This window comes from Salvelinus fontinalis, chromosome 20 (genome assembly GCF_029448725.1).
Source record: "Salvelinus fontinalis isolate EN_2023a chromosome 20, ASM2944872v1, whole genome shotgun sequence".
Lineage (NCBI taxonomy): Eukaryota > Metazoa > Chordata > Actinopteri > Salmoniformes > Salmonidae > Salvelinus > Salvelinus fontinalis.
Genome location: NC_074684.1, coordinates 30130546 through 30151050, shown reverse-complemented (window position 1 = coordinate 30151050; position 20505 = coordinate 30130546). Strand labels below are relative to the sequence as shown.

General features: G+C 43.8%; 1 protein-coding gene across 2 annotated transcripts; it reads left to right on the top strand.

Annotated features, from left to right (window-relative positions):
• Positions 1-712: 712 nt before the first annotated feature.
• On the top strand, positions 713-19798 carry LOC129817694 (apolipoprotein B-100-like). 2 transcript variants are annotated; one of them, XM_055873183.1, is made up of 29 exons: positions 713-822; positions 1692-1733; positions 1935-2047; positions 2297-2442; positions 2591-2738; positions 3162-3314; positions 3534-3658; positions 3757-3842; positions 3935-4376; positions 4464-4578; positions 4680-4826; positions 4926-5137; positions 5252-5447; positions 5564-5743; positions 5871-6074; positions 8813-8980; positions 9103-9308; positions 9396-9578; positions 9690-9820; positions 9930-10140; positions 10240-10412; positions 10582-10742; positions 10830-10939; positions 11054-11427; positions 11545-17583; positions 17705-17816; positions 17976-17999; positions 18151-18337; positions 18462-19798. In XM_055873183.1, exons 1-29 carry the CDS (start codon positions 768-770, stop codon positions 18936-18938), a joined length of 10920 nt encoding a protein of 3639 aa, XP_055729158.1. In that variant the 5' UTR covers positions 713-767; the 3' UTR covers positions 18939-19798. The 2 variants fall into 2 exon arrangements, with proteins under 2 accessions (XP_055729158.1, XP_055729159.1); XM_055873184.1 differs by lacking the exon at positions 17976-17999.
• Positions 19799-20505: the final 707 nt, after the last annotated feature.

Sequence of the window (20505 nt, the reverse complement as noted above, 5' to 3'; positions counted from 1 at the left end):
TAGACACCTACACTGAACACAACCCCATAAACTCTACCAAACCCCCTAATACAATACAACCACCCAATATGAGACAAATACACACAAACATCCCCCATGTCACACCGTGACCTAACTAAAATAATACAGAAAACAAAGATAACTAAGGCCATTATGGACAGATATTCCATAAAAAACATCAGCTGTTTCCAGCTACAATAGTCATTATCAAAATTAACAATGTCTACACCATATTTCTGATCAATTTGATGTTACTTTAATGGACAAAAAATTTGCTTTTCTTTCAAAAACAAGGACATCTCTAAGTGACCCCAAACTTTTGAACAGTGGTGTATATAAAAAACACAGAATACAAAAAGATTGAATAAAAACAAGTTCAATGTAGCTATATACCAGTATGTACTTAAAAACATAGGTATTATGTTGTGGAACGAAGTTGTGTTCGTGTGTATGTGTGTTGGGGGGGAACGAACAAAATAAATATCTTGTCAGTGTATCATTATATCTGCTTAAATCTATATGATTAACAAAATATATATGACTAATAGATAACGTTTACAGATGCTTGGAATCCATGAACAGCCACTCGCCTGTGTCCCTCCAAAGGGATGGGTGGGATGGACTTTGGAGCAGGGACATCAGTACTGTCTGTGACTCCCACCAACCCCTCCGGTCTCTCGGAGTATAAAAACATTGTACTGGGGTTAAGGAATCAGTCTCGACTGAGTACTCTCAAACCTTAAGGAAAGCGCTTCAACGAACCCATCATGGGGGACGCAAAGCTCTGCCTTTTGCTACTTCTGAGCACCCTTGCCTTGGCCTGTAAGTATCTTTCTGACCTTTCCCTGCTTCTGGAAAACGTGGTTGATTAACTGTCTATGGAAAAAGGTTTTTGTAACACTTATCATATGTTTTAATTTGGAGAGGTTTATAGTTTTCAACAGATGCCAAATTGATGTCAAATAAGCCTATTTTGCATGAAATGTATGTATTGAAATGTTAATATATCACATCACAAAGTGGAAGCATCTTACATTACCCTTATCAGGGGTAGGCACCTATATTCAGCTGCAGGACGATTTTTTGTCAGAGCGGATGGTCAGGAACACAGTTATAATAATTTGTACACTGCAAATTGACCACAACTAAGGCCAAAAAAATATTGCATTTGCAAAATAAGAATACATTTTATATCTTGATTACATTGAGTCACGATCACATCTCTTTTTTTAAATTGTGGGAATACTTGGGTACAGATTTCCTAAATTTAACAAATTTTTTCTCTGAATTCCTGTTGATTTTACAGGCTTTTATGACAAAACAAAACAGAACAACAACAATTTAACAAAAAAACTTTGGGGGGCCAAAAGTAATCCCTCACTGTTGCCGCCCCCTGCCCTATATAACCCTTTCCAACTTTCCTCATCTTCCGCCCCTCTTCCCAATCCCAACATTTTACACCATACATTTAAGAAAGATGTATTACATTCTTTTACAGAAATGTGCATCAAATATTGTACATTTTAAAGGTTAAAGGTGTGGTAGCACCTTGGAATCATCTGCCTTTAAAATGATCAGGCCAATATCTCGTTTAACATATTTCATAGACTAATAAGCAAGACAGTCGCTAGTCACATTTTCAAATACACTGTATTTCAAAAGAAACATACTTATGCATCTTTCCCTTACAGATGCCCAAGACAATGCTGAAGAAGAAAATCCAACATGCTTACGTAAGTGAAAAATCACAAAGGCTTTGTTTTAGCTCTAACAGAAAGCAGGCGATTTATTGCCATCGGACGCACACCCAACAATTACTACCGAGATCAATAAAGAGTCCAATTCTATGTGTTAAGCAGTAGTAGATGAGCTTGTTTGGAATATAATTAACTATCTGTCTTAACTTTGCAATATATTTCTGTCCTCCACTCTAGTGGCAAAAAGGTATAAGAGCCTTCACAAATATGAATACCAATATGAAGCAGAGTCCCTGAATGCCCTGAACGGAGCTTCCAACATCAGGAACGGACCAAAGGGCTCTTGCAAGGTAAGCCCATCAATATATCAATATTACAGTAACATAAAAGTTATGCTGTGTACATACTGGTGACTCATGAAAAAACTGAATGTCATTGTTTGCAATGAGACAACGACAGAAATTTCTAGCAAATTTGAACGCAAGCTTGCATGTTCTAATCACATAGGGTAGCCCACAAGTTCTCATGCTGTCATGCTGTCCCGTCTCCTATGTTTGCAGAATAAGTAAACATTGTGACCTCTTTGTCTCCCCCTACAGGTCGAGATTGAAGTTCCTCAGTCTTGCAGCTACATCCTGCGCACCACAGGCTGTAGCTTGAGTGAGGTTGTCGATATGGACTCAGAGGGCAACCCTGTGTTCGGACCTGCCCCCGGATCTGATGCCTTCGCTGCTGCCATGGAGAAGTAAGACCCCAAGGCTGTCACACATGCCCTAACCCAAAACTTGTCCCCAATATTTGTTTAAAATTCCTTGTCCTCTCTTCAAATAAGCACATTGTAATTTGGAGTTAACAACTGGTATCCAACCTTTCACCTCTCTGTCCCTGCTCAGACATCCTCTGAAGGTTGTGGTTGAGGGAGTGTACGATGTGAAACTGTACCCTGAGGAGGATGAGTCCGTGACCATCCTGAACATCAAGAGAGGTATCGTCTCTGCCCTTGCCGTGCCCCTGCTGGAAGAGGAGAACAACAAGAAAATGGTATGTTGATCTTCTCAGAAAACACCCTAATCATAACTACACACTTTTTATAACAGTGTAGTTTCAGCGATATGAGCAAGTCATTTCTTATTGAGTACTTTATTACTAATAGTGTGTACATAATTACTCCATATTATTCAATACAATTGGAAACTACCTGGTAAACAATTGTACATATTGGTGCTTGTTTTAGTGAATCCAATAAACAAAAATGTAATTATTGTGTAATAAAGCAATAATAAATTAAAGAGAATGCAGTACTGTTGGCACGCCGACGTGATGCACTACAAGGTACAAGACTAGCCAAGAAAATTATGTTCATGGCTCTGCAGAGAGCAATTTGTCACATTCAGTTTTTCAGAAAACATAATTCAGTATTTATATTTATTCAAATATGACAAGGGTCATTGACTTTCCCCTCAGCCCACCATCCACGGCATGTGCAAGACCCACTACATAGTCAATGCCATGGAGGACACCGCTACTGACATCACTCTCAACAGGGACTTGTCCAAATGTGACCACTTCATCCCCCAGAGGGACCACACCAGCCCCCTGGCCCTCATCTCTGGCATGGTAAGCCTGGAAAACAGTAAAAGTCGCTGGTTAGATTCTGAAATACATTTTAAATAATTTATTAATCCTAATTCACTTTTTAACTCCTTTCCAAAAACCATTCAAAGTAATTATTTTTCTCCGCTCCAGTAGCTGAAATGACAACTAATATTACTCCTTATTCACTTTTTAACTCCTTTACAAAAAAAAACGAAACACTAATAATTTCTCCTCCTACAGCACTATCCTCTTGCTCAGCTGATCAGAAGCTCCCAGACCTGCAACTACAAGTTTGACAATGACAAGAAGCACATGATCTCTGGTGTCTGCACTGAGACCCACATCCTGGTGCCTTTCTCTCACAAGTGTGGAAAACATTATGCCTATCATGTTTTATGAAATACGTACCTGCAATGGTAAGAGATGTTGCATACGTCTTTATCATCTCTTTGGCTTTCCACAGGGGAGAGTATGGAGTTACCAACGTTGGCAAGCAGTTCCTGACTCTGCTGGAGGTTTCCACATACAATGAGAGAGTTTTTGACCACAGTAAGTATCCCTTACATTGCATTCTAATTATGAAGATGATTGAAAAAGGATTTCACCCGCTCACTGTCAAAACTGACTTTATCTTCCTGCAGATGTGGCCAACCTCAAGGGTCTGCCAATGGAAGCTGCTGAGGACAAGAGTGTTGTTCAGGACAAGGATGCTACTCTGGCCGTCCTGAGGGAACTGGCCACTCTGTCCAACGGTGAGAGGAGAGCCCACCTCTTCCAGCAGCTTGTGAGCATGGTCCGTGGAATGAAGGCTGAAACCCTGAGCCCTGCTATCCCCGAGGCCCTGAAGGTGTCCGGATCCCTGACCTACCAGGTTCTGGCCCAGTGCGGTACCCCAGAGTGCAGCAGTGCCATCATGCAGATCCTCAGGACCTTTGACAACTCTGCCTTTGAGGTTGATGCCGTCGTGTTTGCCTTGGGACTGGTCCCCAACCCCTCTGCCCTCCTGGTCAACGACATGCTGGCTATGGCACGGTACAAGCAGAGCAAGCCTATCCTGTATGCCCTGAGCAATGTTGTCAAGAGGTAAACAGACATTTTAAAGCAACGTATTTTCTAAATGGAACTGAGCAGATGCAGACAATGAAATTCTGACATTGTGTTCCTCATCAGGTTCTACAAGGCCGAGGGCAAAGTGACCCCTGAGATTTCGGCTGTGGCTGAGTTTGCTGTTGCCCAGCTGGGTGACTGCACCGGTGACAAGGAGCAGAACTTCCTGGCCCTGAGGGTGAATGTTCCATCGCTCCCCTTAGCTTTTTCAGATTTACTCACACAGCAAGCAACAATTTGAATCAGAATAATTCATGTTTGCTTCCTTCTGCTCCCCAGGTTATTGGTAACATGGCTGCAGCCATGGGAGCCGCCAGTCCTGCCCTGAAGTCTGCTGTGATCCAGTGTGTAAACGAGCCCGCCGCTTCCCTGGAAGTCCAACAGGCTGCCATTCAGGCATTCAGACAGACCCCTGTCCCTGAGGAGGTAACTCACTCTTTTCCTATTAGCTTCAAAAATATATATATGGAAACCATCAACTCTTTGTTCACTGCAGAACTGTTATACACATTCTCCTGTTTACAGGGCAGAGAGGTGCTCATGCAGGTTCTTTTGAGTGGTGCTAGCCCCCTGCAGAAGCGCGTTGCTGCCTACCTGGTGCTGATGAAGGACCCTCAGCCTGCTGAACTGGCTCAGCTGGCTGCCGCTCTGCCCATCGAAGAAGACCAGCAGGCCAAGAGCTTTGTCATCTCCCACCTGACTAATATACTGGCATCCACAGCAGCTGAGACCCAGGAGTACGTGAGAGATATCTGCAGTATTTACTGCCGAAGCTAACAGAAATATTCTGTTCGGTTGTTCCCTCCTCATCATAGGTTTGAACATATAATAAATTATTCCTTCCATTAAAGGCTGAGACAGAAGATTCTTGATGCCCTGCAGGACAATGAGGTTGGAACTGTCATGGATCCCACCAAGTTTTCCCGCAACTACATGATCGGATCTGTGCAAGGAAATATGCTCTTCGAGGGCACCAGCTATCTGCCCAAGGAAGTCATGCTGGAGATGACCCTGAAGGCCTTCGGCTACAATGTTGACATGGTGGAGGTAAAAAATACTATTTGAGTTGTTTCTCTAAAATTATTATAGGGATGATGTTTTTTTGCAGAATATACACTTATTTTTCTATCAGTCTCATGGTAAACATTCTCTTCACTTGTAAGGTTGGCATGGAAGGCAAAGGACTTGAGCCAACTGTTGAGGCTTTGTTCGGAGAGAACGGATTCTTCCCTGACACAGTTCTAAAGACCGTCTACTTCGTTTCTGACAAGATGCCTCTGCAGGTTAGTGAGGTCATGAAGAGGATGATGCCCGCTCTGAAGAAAGACAGAATGAAGAGACAGGTATTCAAAACCATACTATGTTCTTCCTCTTTCCTTACCAAACATTTTAATTTGTGTGATTTTAATCCTAGTTATTTAATTGTAGCATGAGCTATCTGCCTCTTTCATTGAAAAAAATATTCTGTAGGCTTCCCAGAACATCGTGAGAGAAATTGGCCGTAACCTCAACAAACTGGTCAGGAATCTGAAGGCTCAGGAGTCCCCTGAGGCTATGATTTACCTGAGACTGCTGGGAAATGAACTTGGATACCTGAAGACCAATGAGATGGAGAAGATGGCCTACTCTGCTGGTCTGATGATTGACAACGTACTCAAGATGTTCCCCACAGATGTATGTACAAAATACATTAAAGTGCAACACTATCAATTCACATAGACATTAAAGATAGTTTTTGAATCTATAGGTTAATCAATCAATCAAAGATATTTATAAAGCCTTATTTACATCAGCCAATGTCACAAAGTGCTGTACAGAAACCCAGCCTAAAACCCCAAACAGCAAGCCATGCAGATGCAAATATCACTGTCAAAATACTTCTGGAGCTCACCGTATATAAGGGGAACATAGTGGAATCAAAGTAGCAAAACAAACTAGTCTTTAACATTGTGTACAGTCCTCAAACACTGTGGGAGTTGAAAACCAGAAAAATCCCTTGCTTTCATGCCAAGAGTGTTTAATAATTTCCTAATCTGTCAGACTAACCAGTGACGTTATCAATAACAACACAAGGTAAGAGAAGACAGCTTCATCAAGTTTGACTCTCAACCAGGGAGGGAGTGTCTCTACTTTAAGTCTGGAGTCTAGTGCAGTCAGAATAGAACAGTGCTGGTCATAAGGAGGGGTGAAAATGTGAGGGGTGAGGAGGGTTGAGAATTAATCTCACAAGAATGATATTTAAGGGCCTCCCGGGTGGTGCAGTGGTCCAGGGCACTGCATCGCAGTGCTAACTGCGCCACCAGAGTCTCTGGGTTCGCCCCCAGGCTCTGTCGCAGCCGGCCGCGACCGGGAGGTCCGTGGGGCGACGCACAATTGGGATAGCGTCGTCCGGGTTAGGGAGGGTTTGGCCGGCAGGGATTTCCTTGTCTCATCGCGCTCCAGCGACTCCTGTGGCGGGCTGGGTGCAGTGCGCGCTAACCAAGGGGGCCAGGTGCACGGTGTTTCCTCCGACACATTGGTGCGGCTGGCTTCCGGGTTGGAGGCGCGCTGTGTTAAAGAAGCAGTGCGGCTTGGTTGGGTTGTGTCTCGGAGGACGCATGGCTTTCGACCTTCGTCTCTCCCGAGCCCGTACGGGAGTTGTAGCGATGAGACAAGATAGTAATTACTAGCGATTGGATACCACGAAAATTGGGGAGAAAAGGGGGTAAAATTTAGAAAAAAAAGAAGAAAAAAAGAAAAGAAAAAAAGAATGATATTTAATGATCAAAAATGTAAACTACCCTAACTCTGAAATCTACAGTTGAAGTCGGAAGTTTACATACACTTAGGTTGGAGTCATTAAAACTCGTTTTTCAACAACTCCACAAATTTCTTGTTAACAAACTATAGTTTTGGCAAGTTGGTTAGGACATCTACTTTGTGCATGACACAAGTAATTTTTTCAACAATTGTTTACAGACAGATTATTCCAGTGGGTCAGAAGTTTACATACACTAAGTTGACTGTGCCTTTAAACAGCTTGGAAAATTCCCCAAAAAATGATTTAGAAGCTTCTGATAGGCTAATTGACATCATTTGAGTCAATTGGAGGTGTACATTTGGATGTATTTCAAAGCCTACCTTCAAACTCAGTGCCTCTTTGCTTGACATCATGGGAAAATCAAAAGAAATCAGCCAACACCTAAGATTTTTTTTTTGTAGACCTCAACAAGTCTGGTTCATCCTTGGGAGCAATTTCCAAATGCCTGAAGGTACCACGTTCATCTGTACAAACAATAGTAACACACAATAGTACGCAAGTATAAACACCATGGGACCACGCAGCCGTCATTCCGCTCAGGAAAGACGTGTTCTGTCTCCTAGAGATGAAGGTACTTTGGTGCGAAAAGTGCAAATCAATCCCAGAACAACAGCAAAGGACCTTGTGAAGATGCTGGAGGAAACAGGTACAAACGTATCTATATCCACAGTAAAACGAGTCCTATATCGACATAACCTGAAAGGCAGCTCAGCAAGGAAGAAGCCACTGCTCCAAAACCGCCATTAAAAAAGCCAGACTACGGTTTGCAACTGCACATGGGGACAAAGATCGTACCTTTTGGAGAAATGTTCTCTGGTCTGATGAAACAAAAATAGAAATGTTTGGCCATAATGACCATCGTTATGTTTGGAGGAAAAAGGGGGAGGCTTGCAAGCTGAAGAACACCATCCCAACCGGAGCACGGGGGTGGCAGCATCATGTTGTGGGGTTTCTTTGCTGCAGGAGGAACTGGTGCACTTCACAAAATAGATGGGATCATGAGGTAGGAAAATGATGTGCATATATTGAAGCAGCATCTCAAGACATCAGTCAGGAAGTTAAAGCTTCGTCGCAAATGGGTCTTCCAAATGGACAATAACCCCAAGCATACTTCCAAAGTTGTGGCAAAATAGCTTTAGGACAACAATGTCAAGGTATTGGAGTGGCCATCACAAAGCCCTGACCTCAATCCTATAGAACGGAAAAAGTGTGTGCGAGCAAGGAGGCCTACTAACCTGACTCAGTTACACCAGCTCTGTGAGGAGGAATGGGCCAAAATTCACCCAACGTATTGTGGGAAGCTTGTGGAAGGCTACCCAAAACGTTTGACCCAAGTTGATCAATTTAAAGGAAATGCTACCAAATACTAATTGAGTGTATGTAAACGTCTAACCCACTGGTAATGTGAATAAATAAATAAAAGCTGAAATAAATAATTCTCTCTACTATTATTCTGACATTTCAAATTCTTAAAATAAACTGGTGATCCTAACTGACCTAATACAGGGAATTTTTACTAGGATTAAATGTCAGGAATTGTGAAGAACTGAGTTTAAATGTATTTGGCTAAGGTGTATGTCAACTTCCGACTTCAACTGTACATGTTCCACAGCTGATGAAGGGACTGATGACCAACGCTGACAATGAAGTCTTCGCCCATTACATCTTCATGGATAACGAATTCTTCCTGCCAACTGCCACTGGTGTACCACTGAAGATTGCCCTGTCTGGTACCTTCACCCCTGGCATCAAGGGAGGACTGCACATTACACCCGACATGGTAAACTTTTATATTTATTTTCACTGATCTGTTTTCTATTTGTAGTAACCCTAATACATGTGAAGTCCGTCAGTCTTTTTGTATATCTATATAATATACTTGGACTGATCCCTTTCCCACAGAGCGAGGTCTCCTTCATGCCCTCCGCTGGAATTGAGTTTGTGGCCCGGGTTGGTTCCCACATTCCTGAGTACCTTCTCTCTGGCTTGGAGATGCACACCAGCCTATACCATGAGAGTGGGCTCAGCGCTAAGATCGTCATGGCCGACAACCAGGTCAAGCTGACCATCCCTGCTCCTCAGGGTCCTGCCAAGCTCATCAGCATCACGTAAGTGTCAGAGTATCATTCAGATAACACTTGATGACCAATATTTATCAGAGCCTAAACATTTCCTTTCCGCGACCCCTATTATAGCAACAAGCTGTTCGGAGTGACCTCTGCTGGAGTGAAACCCATCCCGTCTCTGGTAGAGGACAGAATTGATGTGTCTGAGTGCACTCCATTCTTAGCTGGTATGAAGTACTGCACCACCCTTCAGTACTCTGATGCTAGCTCCCATGACACTGCACCCTACTTCCCCTTTACCGGAGATAGCAAGTAAGTACTAGTTCTATGCAAATACATTTTAACATGCTCCATTTATGTTTTCCTATTTTCAGGTAGAAATTGATCTTAGACATAACTTTTGGAAATGAAACATTTATTTAGGCTTGCTGTGGAGCTCCACCCCACTGGTGAGGTCACTGAATACACGGCCACCATCGGCTACGAACTCCTCCGGGAGGGAGAAGAAAGTCGTCAGAAAGTTGACACTGTAAAGATGGTCCTGAAGGCAGAAGGTATAGCTCTAAGTTACAAAAGCCCTCTTTTAGAGTAACACAGTCCTTCCATTTCTGTCATACAACCTTTTCCTTGGTGACTAACTAATTCAGTTTATCCTGGACACAGGTGCTGACCCCACTGAGGCCACAGCCACTGTGAAGTACAACAGGAAGAAGAATGTCCTCACCACCGACATCCAGATCCCTGACTTTGACTTGGAGGCCGGAATCAGACTGGGCGTTGTGGATGGCAACACCAAGGGCAAAGGAATACACTCCATCTCCATTGACCTCATCAACAAGAACATCCCTCAGCTGTCCCTGGTTGGCCGCGCTAAGTAAGCTGACAATGCTGCCCCACAAAGTACTTCCCTGTTTTGGTTTCTTCTGTTTTCCCTTTCTTCCAAATTCCAACTGACTCATGGTTTTCTATGCAGAATTGAGGCCATGAAGGATGCTATGCTGCAGGTGCAGCTGCTTGTCCCTTCAATCAAGGCTGACGCCACAGTTACAGCCAACGTGAAGCGTGGTGAGGAACTGGAACTTGAGCTTGAGAGTGACATCAAGCTCCCAGAGACCACCTCAGTGCAAAAGATCACCCTAAAATATGGTATGCAGGCTTTCAATATCGACCAACCTTTGTACGATAAATTGTTTTGCTTCATGATCAATTTTAACTGTACGTTTCTGAGAGCTTTGCCAGGCTTTAAATGTCAAGTATCCATGGGAAAGTCATTCAAATTTAATTTAATTTACAATAAATTTCTCCTACTTTTTAGATGACGAGAAGATTGTGGCTGAGGTCAAGTCTGACATGAACTCTGACATCCAGAACATCCTCCCTCACGAGGCAATCCAGAAGATGGTCAGTGATGTTCTTGATCAGCAGGTGGGCCAGACCGACATGAAGGTCCGTCACATCCTCACCAAGTCTGTGGAGGTAATACTTTAAAAAAAATACTTTTATCGTCTGATCACTATTTTGTCCACTTTGAACTTAATATATGACTATATATTTATATTACAGGCAACCAACAACTACCTGGAGAAATATGCTGCTGATATCCCATACATGCAGAACCTGAGAGTCCCTGGGATGCCGGAGATGACTCTGCCTGAGAAACTGTTCCTGAATGCGTAAGTTACATCAATCAACTACCATAAGAATCATTTTCTATCAATACATTAACTGATTTCTTTTGGGGGTGGGGTTCCATGACTAATTAGATTAAATATAATTTTCTTAAACAGTGAGGCCACAGCTGCTTACCACTTCAACAATGAGCGTATCTTCATCGCCATTCCCCTGCCTCTTGGTGGAAAATCATCTGAGGAGCTGAACTTCCCAGCTGCACTGACCACACCACACCTGGTTCTGCCCCTGCTTGGCTTGGACATTGCATCCATGGAGATCCCGATCCCTGAGCTTTTCATCCCAGAGAGCCTTGATGTGTTTGTGCCCCTCTTCGGAAAAGCTCAGCTGTCCACAAAAGTGAAGAGCAACTTCTACAACTTGGAGGGCTCAGTGTCTGCTGGCAAAGATGCCGTTGAGACACCAAGCTATTCTGCCAAGTTTGATGTGACAGGCAGCTGCTCAATGGAACTCCTGTGCATCAAGATTGAAGGTAGCGCTCCACCTCCAGACATGTTCTAATGTCTTTGTAAATAATAGATTATTACACCATCTGGAACATGTTTAGTTGTGCAATAATCAATAATTGTTCCTTCTGTGTTGTAAATAGGATCTGGATTGCTTGCCACCACTCCTGCTGATTCCATCAAGGCCCATGTGAAGACCTCCGTGAGCCACAAGCTCATTGATGCCAGCATTAGCATAAGGGAAGTTGGCACTGTTATAGACAACAAGATCAATGTGAAATCCAGCAGCAAAATTGAAGCAACAAGCCCCATGGGTCTGAGTGTAAATCTAGAGCACACCGGCCAAGTTGGCTTCAATACTGAAGTGTCAATATTCACTCCAACACTGAAGATCTTTGGTGATAGCAACTTGGAGGGAACAGTCAAAGCAGGACATGTCTATGGCACCACAATCACCACCCAGTCTTTTACCATCTTCCCATTCAGACCAGAGGCAAAGATTGATTCTTCCCTGAAAATTGATTCAACAATTCTTAAGGCCCAGAACACCATTGCTGCATCCTTTGCCAATGGCGAGCTGTCTGTTGTGTCTAACACGAATGCATTCGAAGACATCCTGACCCATGCTGCTGAACTTGCCTTCAAGGATAACCAGCTGTCTCTGAAATGTGACACCAATGCCCTTGCCCTTGGCATGAGTATCCACAACCAGGTTGAGGGTTCTGTTGGCTCTGGAGCAGTCACAATCAAGATGGAGTCCAACACTGAATACTCAACGAATCGCATATACTCTCTTCTCACTGGCTCCCTGGATGTCAGTGGCCTGGCTGTAAACAGTGATGCCACTGTAAAGCTGCTTGAGAACAAAGCTGTACACAAAGCTACCCTGACAATGAACAAGGATGGCCTGGCCACAAGCGGAACAACCACCCTGCAGGGCCCGTTCACCATGGAGAACACCTTCAACAGTGGAATTGATGCCTCCAAGGCTACTCTGTCCATTGAGACCAAGAGTGCATGGAATTACATGAAGGTTGAGAATGCCAACTCACTGACCATCACTCTCTCCACCCTTGCCTTCACCTCAAAGGCTGAGGCCATTGTCAGCGAGAGCACTTCCTATACACATGATATCACCATTGACCTGCAGGACTACACTGCCTCTGTAAATGTGAACAATGACCTGAAACTGCTGGGAGCCAACCTAGTCAACGAGGCTCAGCTGAAGGCAGTGGTCTACAAAATTGACTTTACTGGAAGCCTGAAGGCGGCCTATGGTGAGGAAGAGCTCAAACACACCTATGAGATCAACTATGCAGACTTGACCGCTAATGCTAAGTGCAGCACTACTGGAAATCTCCTCGGTACTCACATGAGCCACAACACTGAGCTTGAAATTATTGGCCTTGCTGCAAGGATCCAAAATGATGCTCGCTTCAACTCCCAGCCGTTCCGATTCGACAACACCATCCGTGCCAGCATTATTCCCTTCGACTTCAATCTTGACGCCATCTTCAATGCTGATGGTGACCTGACCTTGTATGGCAAGCAGAGCGCTCAGCTCTATGGAAAGTTCCTCCTTAAAGCACAGCCCCTGGCTTTTGCCAGCTCTCATGAATGCAGAGCTTCTGTCACCCAGCAGCTGGACAATGGCTTCTACCTGGAGACCACACTGGACAACAAGATGGATACACTTTTGACTCCCCAGGAGCAGAAAGCCACACTCAGGGTGAAGTCCAAGGTGAACAACCATGCCCTCAATCAGGAAGTGAGTGCCTACAACAATGATGAAAGGCTTGGACTGGAGCTGTCTGCAAACCTCCTCACCGGCCTCCTGAACACAGCTGCCAGTGAAGACCAGGAATTCACAATTTCTGGTTTCCTGAAGTATGATAAGAACACTGACAGTCACTTGATTAACCTGCCCTTCCTTGAAAGTTTGCCTGCAATCCTGGAAAACATCAAGATCACTATTGTTAATATGGCAGAGAAACTGCAGAATTACATTAACAGTGAAGAGATCAAGGCTAAGCTTGAGGCTCTGCCCCAGCATGTGAGTGACTTTGTTACCAAACTGAATCTTGAAAGCAAGGCTGTCCAGCTCAAACAGGACCTGATTACCCTCACCCAGGTGTATGCCATCTCTCTGGAAGACCTAGAGGCCTTTCTGGTGAACCTCAAGACAGCTTTTGAAAACCTGCTGATTGATCTGTCATCCCGCATTCAGGGAATTGTTGATGTTACCAAGGATATGATTGTGAATGGCATCCTGTCTGAAACTGTCATCCAGAGGCTCAACCAGGAGCTGAATGCCATCAACAAGGAGTATCAATTAACTACAATGATCATAGCTGTCATTGATGCCATTGAAGAGCTGATCAAGCAGATTGACATGCAGAAACTGAAGGACAGCAGCATTTCACTCCTGCACGACATTGATGCCCAGTTTGAAATCAAGGCTAAGCTTGAAAATGCAGTGAATGAATTGAAGCAGTTCATTGAGAACTTTGACAGAACCCAATTTGTTGAGGATCTGAGGAACTACATTACCTCCCTCAACTTGGAAGCTTATGTTGAGCAGCTGATAGATCAGTTTCAGCAAGATTGGCAAAGATTCAGCAAGGCTATTGAGCCTGTCAAGGCAGTGATTCAGGATTTTGACATCTTTGGTAAGTTGAATGCTTTCCATGCCAAGTTGACAGAACTGATTGTCAAATATGATGTTGACAAGAAGGTTGAAGCAGTCCTGGAGAAGGTTGTGGACCTCATTGAGCAGTTTAAAATTGGTGAAACAATTCAGGTCCTTGTTAACAAGCTGACGGCCATCAATATCCCAGGGAAGGTAATGCAGATGCTGGAAGAAGCCATCAACTACTTGAAAGCTACTGAGATCAAACAGGTGATTGACCAGCTGAACGAGTATCTCGACTGTGTTGTCCAGAAGCTGAGGTCGTTTGATTACAATGCCTATGTGGATGAAACCAACCAGATGATTGCTGAATACACCGCTCATGTGAATGAGCTGATCAAGGCACTTGAGATCCCACAGAAACTTCAGGCTTCAAGAGAGTTTGTCAACTTTGTTGTGTCATCTGCACTTAACTACATTGAACATCTGAGGGAAATCAAGGTTGCAGACATGATCAAAACAGTGAAAAACATGGTCGACCATGCCATCCTTAATGACGTTAAGGCAATTTCTGACAGCCTGAAGCAGAGAATCACTGATATGGACCTCAGAAATTATATAATCTCCTTCCTGCATCAGCTGAGCGAACACTACACCATGGTCACCACCATCATCAATGAGGTGTTCGGCAATGTGTTTGAGGTGATCCAGAAGTTTGCTGGTGAACAACAAATTGTCAGCGAGGTCAAGCAGATAATTGAGGGAGTTGTTACTGGACTGAAGACAGCTGAGCTGGACTTCCCTTCATTCACCATTCCTCTCACTGACCTGGTCATGCCCTCCATGAAGGTCAGCCTGGAGAAGCTTCAGGAGATTGAAATTCCAACACAGCTGGATATCCCTGAGTTCACTATCCTGGGTTTCCACACAGTGCCAGCCACCACCGTTTCCTTTGACGATATCAAGCAGAAGGTCACAGAGCTCATCGACTTCATTGTCAACTTTGAGATCCAGATGCTTGATTTGGATGCTTTCTTCGGAGACCTGACCATGAGCTACCTGCCAACCCTACCTGACATTACTCTCCCAGAGATCACATTCCCAGAGTTCTCCTTCCCTGCCCTCCCTAAGATGGCCACAGAGAAGCTCCTAGAGATTCCAACTCTCCAGATCCCTGAGATCAAGCTCCCTGCCATTCCCAGTGAGATCAGCGTCCCTTGCTTTGGCAAGCTCTATGGTAAGATCAGTGTCATCACCCCAGTCTACAGCATCAGGAGCTCTGCTGAGCTCTGGAACAACACTGAAAATGAGATGACTCCTCAGTTCACTGCTCTCCTGGCCACCCAGGCCACATCACCCAGTATTGAGATCCTCAATTTCAACCTGAACTCCAGTGTTCGTGTTGCCATCCCCAAAATGAGACGCATGATTGTTGCAGAGACCCTTACGTTCATTCACAATGCACTTGCAGTTGAACATCAGGCATCAGTGATCATCTACGGATTCTCATCCCAGGCCTCAGCTAAGACCACAGTCAAGGCAACCACTGCACACTACACGGCTGACATTATCAATAATGCATTCTTTGCTATGGAGGGTGGAATATCTGCCTCTGTGGACACCACCTACAACCACCAGATAAATATCCCAATCCTTGGCTTCACCAATGGAGCCTCTGTGAACCAAAAGGTTGTTGCCCGCCTGGAGGACACAGCAATCACTCTGACCGTTGGAAATGATGGTGCTATGAAGTTCAACTTTCACGAGGGCACACACAAGTGTGACCTTCACTTCGCCATCAGCCCCAGCACTGCTAAGCTGACAATCTCTGCTGACACTGACACTGTCCTTCTGAAGATGAAGCAGACCGTGAACGCTGATGCAGACATGTACCGTCACATCACATTTGATGCCCGGTTTGAAGCAGAAGGCCCAGAGGTCAAGAACAGCCTTCTGGTGGTATCTGGAAATGCTGACTATGGATATTTGAAAATTGAACTGAAGGCAAACCATGACACAGAGCTTGTTGGAGATCTCAGTGGAATAGTGTCCAACTCACTCAACATTGTGATTGATCCAAGTGAGGTTGTCTTTGACTTCCAGAACAAGGGAAACACCAAGCTTCGCTTCAACGAGGCACTGGTGGCCAAGATTGATCTCCAGAATGACTACTCTGCCATCATCAAGCCTGAAACTCAACAGATCAACACTGTGGCTCTTGCCCGTTTCAACCAGTACAAATCCTCCTACAACTTCACTATTGACAACAACGAAAAGGAGGCTGGCATCTTTGCTACCATGAATGGTGAAGCAAATCTTGAATTCCTGACAAACCCCATCAGCATCCCAGAGATTGATCTGCCCTTCATTAACATGCACATTCCAGCCATCAGTGATCTAAACCTGTATGAGCATACTGGCTTGAAGAACATCTTGACCACCACAGAGCAGTCTCTTGATGTTGATTCCAAGATCCTGTACCAGAAGAGTCAGTTTTACTCTCTGGGCAACCTGATCACCGAACTCTCCCTGAAGTCACCCATCTTCAATCTGAATGCCAATGCCGGACTTTACGCTGAGGACGACGTTGTGTTCCGTCTCGGAGCTACCACAGCCTCCGTATTTGAAGCTCTTAAGGTCAAGCTTGATGGCACCAGCAGCCTGACCACTAAAAGAGGACTTAAGCTGGCCACATCCCTGTCTCTGGAGAACCCCCACATTGAGGGAAACCATGACAGCACAATCAGCCTGAACACTGACAACCTGGAAGCTGCAGTGTCTGTGGCTACCGGTGCAAAGATTGCTCTGCCCATCTTGAACCTTGAAGCCAACCAGCAACTTGTTGCAGACACCAAGACCAAGCCAAATGCTGCCTCTACATTGAAGCTGAAAGGTGATTTCAACCTGCCCCTTATCAAAACAATTGGCAAGGTAGAGGCTGACCACAGCCTGAAGCTAGAGGGAACCCTTGAGTACATCTCCGTGGAGTCATCCATCAAGGGCAACATTGATGCCACAATCCTGGAATACAATGCTGTTTTGGGAGCTCTGGACAATGAAGCTAACATCTACCTGAATGATGATGGCCTACGCTCCACCTCAAAGGTCACTGCCAATGCTAAACTCAGCAATGGTGACACAATTGTCCTGGAGATGGATGTGGACGAGAACCTGGCTGTTGAGGCATCCGTGAGCCGTGTGTATGCAGTGCTGAAATTTGTGACCAACAACAAGGCCAATGTTATTACCTTCAACACCAAGGGAAAGCATGTAGCCCAGGCTACCATTGACTTTGCACCATTGGCATCACTGACTGCTGATGTTGAGATTGACATGTCTCAGCCAAGCAACATGGGTGACATTTCCCTCTTTGAGAAGACTGCTGTCGAGCTGACAGGTACCAAGCAGAAGATCTCTACCACCGCCAAGATTGCCACTCCTGTGTACACCACAGATATGGCAGCTGAGTTGGAGGGTGATTCCCCTGTTCTTAAAGCCACACTCAAGTCATCTGCTACCTCTGCCATTGTTCTCATGGATTATGACATGGATGGTAAATTTATTTGACATTTGCATTATTTTTAAGTAATAGATGAAAAACTAATCATATTGTCACCGATCTTTTACTGTAAATTGTTATTCAAATTATTTGTAACTCTAACTACTTTCAACAGCTTCCATCAAAGCAAATGTTGAGAATGAAGCCCTTGGCTTGACTGGCAAGATGATCCTGACCCATGCTGACCTGACCATGGACATTCTGAATGTGATTACACACTCTATGAGGTAATAGTTTCTTTTTAACAGACCCCTTCTCAATGTATAATACCCATTGGGACATTATTTAGTCTCACAGTGTTAATCAAAATAACAGACATTATGTAGATTTGAAGATATTTCAATATCAGTTAACACAGTTGGTTTAATTTGATTTGTGAATACCAGGAAGAAACGCCAAGATGAGGGAAGGTAAATATTGTAAAAAGTATCTTAACTTCCTTATCTCTATGTCTGAGATAAAACAAAGGCTGAGCGTTACTTTTAGAACTACCTTAACCACACAAGTATAAATGAAGATGGCAACTGATTATGCTTGTCATGTTTTTCTTCAACTACTTAGTGTCTCCCGCCACACCCTGAATGTGGACATCACCAGCCCAACCTTCACTGATGCGAACTTCCGCTACGCTGCCCGCAGAGATGGCGTCAGTGCTTCCATCTCTACTCCATCCACTGGGTTATTGGGTCTTGAATTCCAGGGCAGGAAACCATCTGAGCTGAGCGCTAGACTCTACAGCCGTTATGCTGTGAGTGTCTTTCATATTTTAAAATATTTATTGTGTGCCTATTTACACGTCAGATACATTTCACCGTATTGTTAAAGTATTTTGAAATTGTTATTTACTCTTATGTTTTTCCTATATCCAACAGTCTTCCCCAGAGGATGATGTTGACATCTTGGTCATCAGAGTTACTACCAATGACGCCGATAATCTAAAACTACAGGTTTCCAACAACAAGGAGGCCCTCCACGACATGCTCCTGGGCCTGAAGGAGAGACTCCCTGCCATCACATCCACCCTGGAGAACTTCGTAGACAGGTTCGAGATCTACACGCTCATCCTAACTTCAGGCGAACACATTGACGAAGCCTTCAATGCTGTCTGCCACCATGTTCTCCAGCTGTCAATCTTCTTCAGGGACACTGTTGCCCAGTATAATAAAACCATCCAGGTCTTCCTGGATGCTGCCATTGAGTTCCTGAAGGAGACTCAGTTGAAGCTGCCTGGCTATGAGGAGATAACCACCCTGCCTGTGCTGCTCCTCAAACAGCTGACCAGCGCCATTGCCTCCATTCTTGAGCAGGCCATCCAGATGACCATTGACAACGTGGAGTCATGGAGATGAGCATGTCTGTGGTGAACCAGCTCAATCTCGCCATCACTGGTCTTCTGCAGCAGGCTTCTGATGAGGCTTTCGTGAAAGTTAGTGGAAGGCTTGAGAACGACCTTCCACCAGTGAGATACCCACAGACTAAACCCTGAGTATATTAAACACTGCCATCTGTTAAACACATATGCTCGCTTGGGAGGGAAAAAATTGACACTTAGCCCAATAAGTGTTTCAGCATGTATTTATAGCAGTCAAGTTAACATGTACAACTTGATAAAAATATGTTGTATTATTATTTTGTGTAAATGACTACTGATGTACCAACATGGAAATGCATTACTTTGTTGTGTTCTACTTCCCTTGTCTATCCTATTCAAGATGTAAAGAGTGAAGTGTATCAATAAAGTCTATTATAAACTGGGTGGTTCGAGCCCTGAATGCTGATTGGCTGACGAGTATGACAAAACATTTATTTGAACTGCTCTAATTATGTTGGTAACCTGTTTATAATAGCAATAAGGCACCTCTGGGGTTTGTGGTATATGGCCAATATATCCAGGCACTCTGCGTTGCGTCGTGTTTAAGAGCAGCCCTTAGCCGTGGTATATTGGCCATATACCACACCCCCTCTGGCCTTATTGCTTAATTATACCATACAGCATTAATTATTTTTAAGCATGGGGTAAAACATTATAAACCTCACTTTGTGGTATTTTGTATATTTTAGGCTTTCAAGTATGTGTTTAAACGCAGATGTTGCTCATCATGTTTGATTGCATTGACACACATTAGCTATATGTGGTCACTGTGTGTTTGTGTATGCTCTGTTGAAGGTCTTGAGACCGAAAGCTAATTAAATGAAATTTGTGCATTGATTCTGAGTGTGCGGAGACTTTATTCCATTACGGTATTGCTCTTCATCTCCTGCACCTTAAGTACAGTCGGGTGTGTGACAGATCCTTACTTCAATAGCAAAAAATAGGCAATCTTTTCTGAAACTTAGAGGGTGCCATTCTATGAGCATGGGACTTAAGTGAGATGCAACTTTGTTGCAAATTCATTCACTGAACTTCTCAACTGTCAAAACAATAACACGTTCTATACTCTTAAAGTCTCAAACTTTCAACAGAGAAACATTGCTTAAAAACAAACAATTTGTTAATGGTCTAGTTTAAGAAATATTCAAATCAAAGTTAAGCTTATGTACACTACAGTTCAAAAGTTTGGGGTCACTTAGAAATGTCCTTGTTTTTGAAATAAAAGCAACTTTTTTGTCCATTAATATAACATCAAATTGATCAGAAATACAGTGTAGACATTGTTAATGTTGTAAATGACTATTGTAGCTGGAAACGGCAGACTTTTTATGGAATATCTACAGTTGAAGTCAGAAGTTTACATACACTTAGGTTGGAGTCATTAAAAAAAGAATTCAAACTCCACAAATTTCTTGTAAACAAACTATAGTTTTGGTAAGTCGGTTTGCGCTTTGTGCATAACAAGTAATTTTTCCAACAATTGGTTTACAGACAGATTATTTCACTTATAATTCACTGTATCACAATTCCAGTGGGTCAGAAGT

Excerpts from the sequence above, each read along its gene's own strand:
- LOC129817694 (XM_055873183.1), top strand. The coding sequence starts at position 768 with ATGGGGGACGCAAAGCTCTGCCTTTTGCTACTTCTGAGCACCCTTGCC. Across the intron at positions 823-1,691 it reads GAGCACCCTTGCCTTGGCCT|ATGCCCAAGACAATGCTGAA; the intron begins GTAAGTATCTTT and ends TTTCCCTTACAG. Across the intron at positions 5,138-5,251 it reads ACAGCAGCTGAGACCCAGGA|GCTGAGACAGAAGATTCTTG; the intron begins GTACGTGAGAGA and ends CTTCCATTAAAG.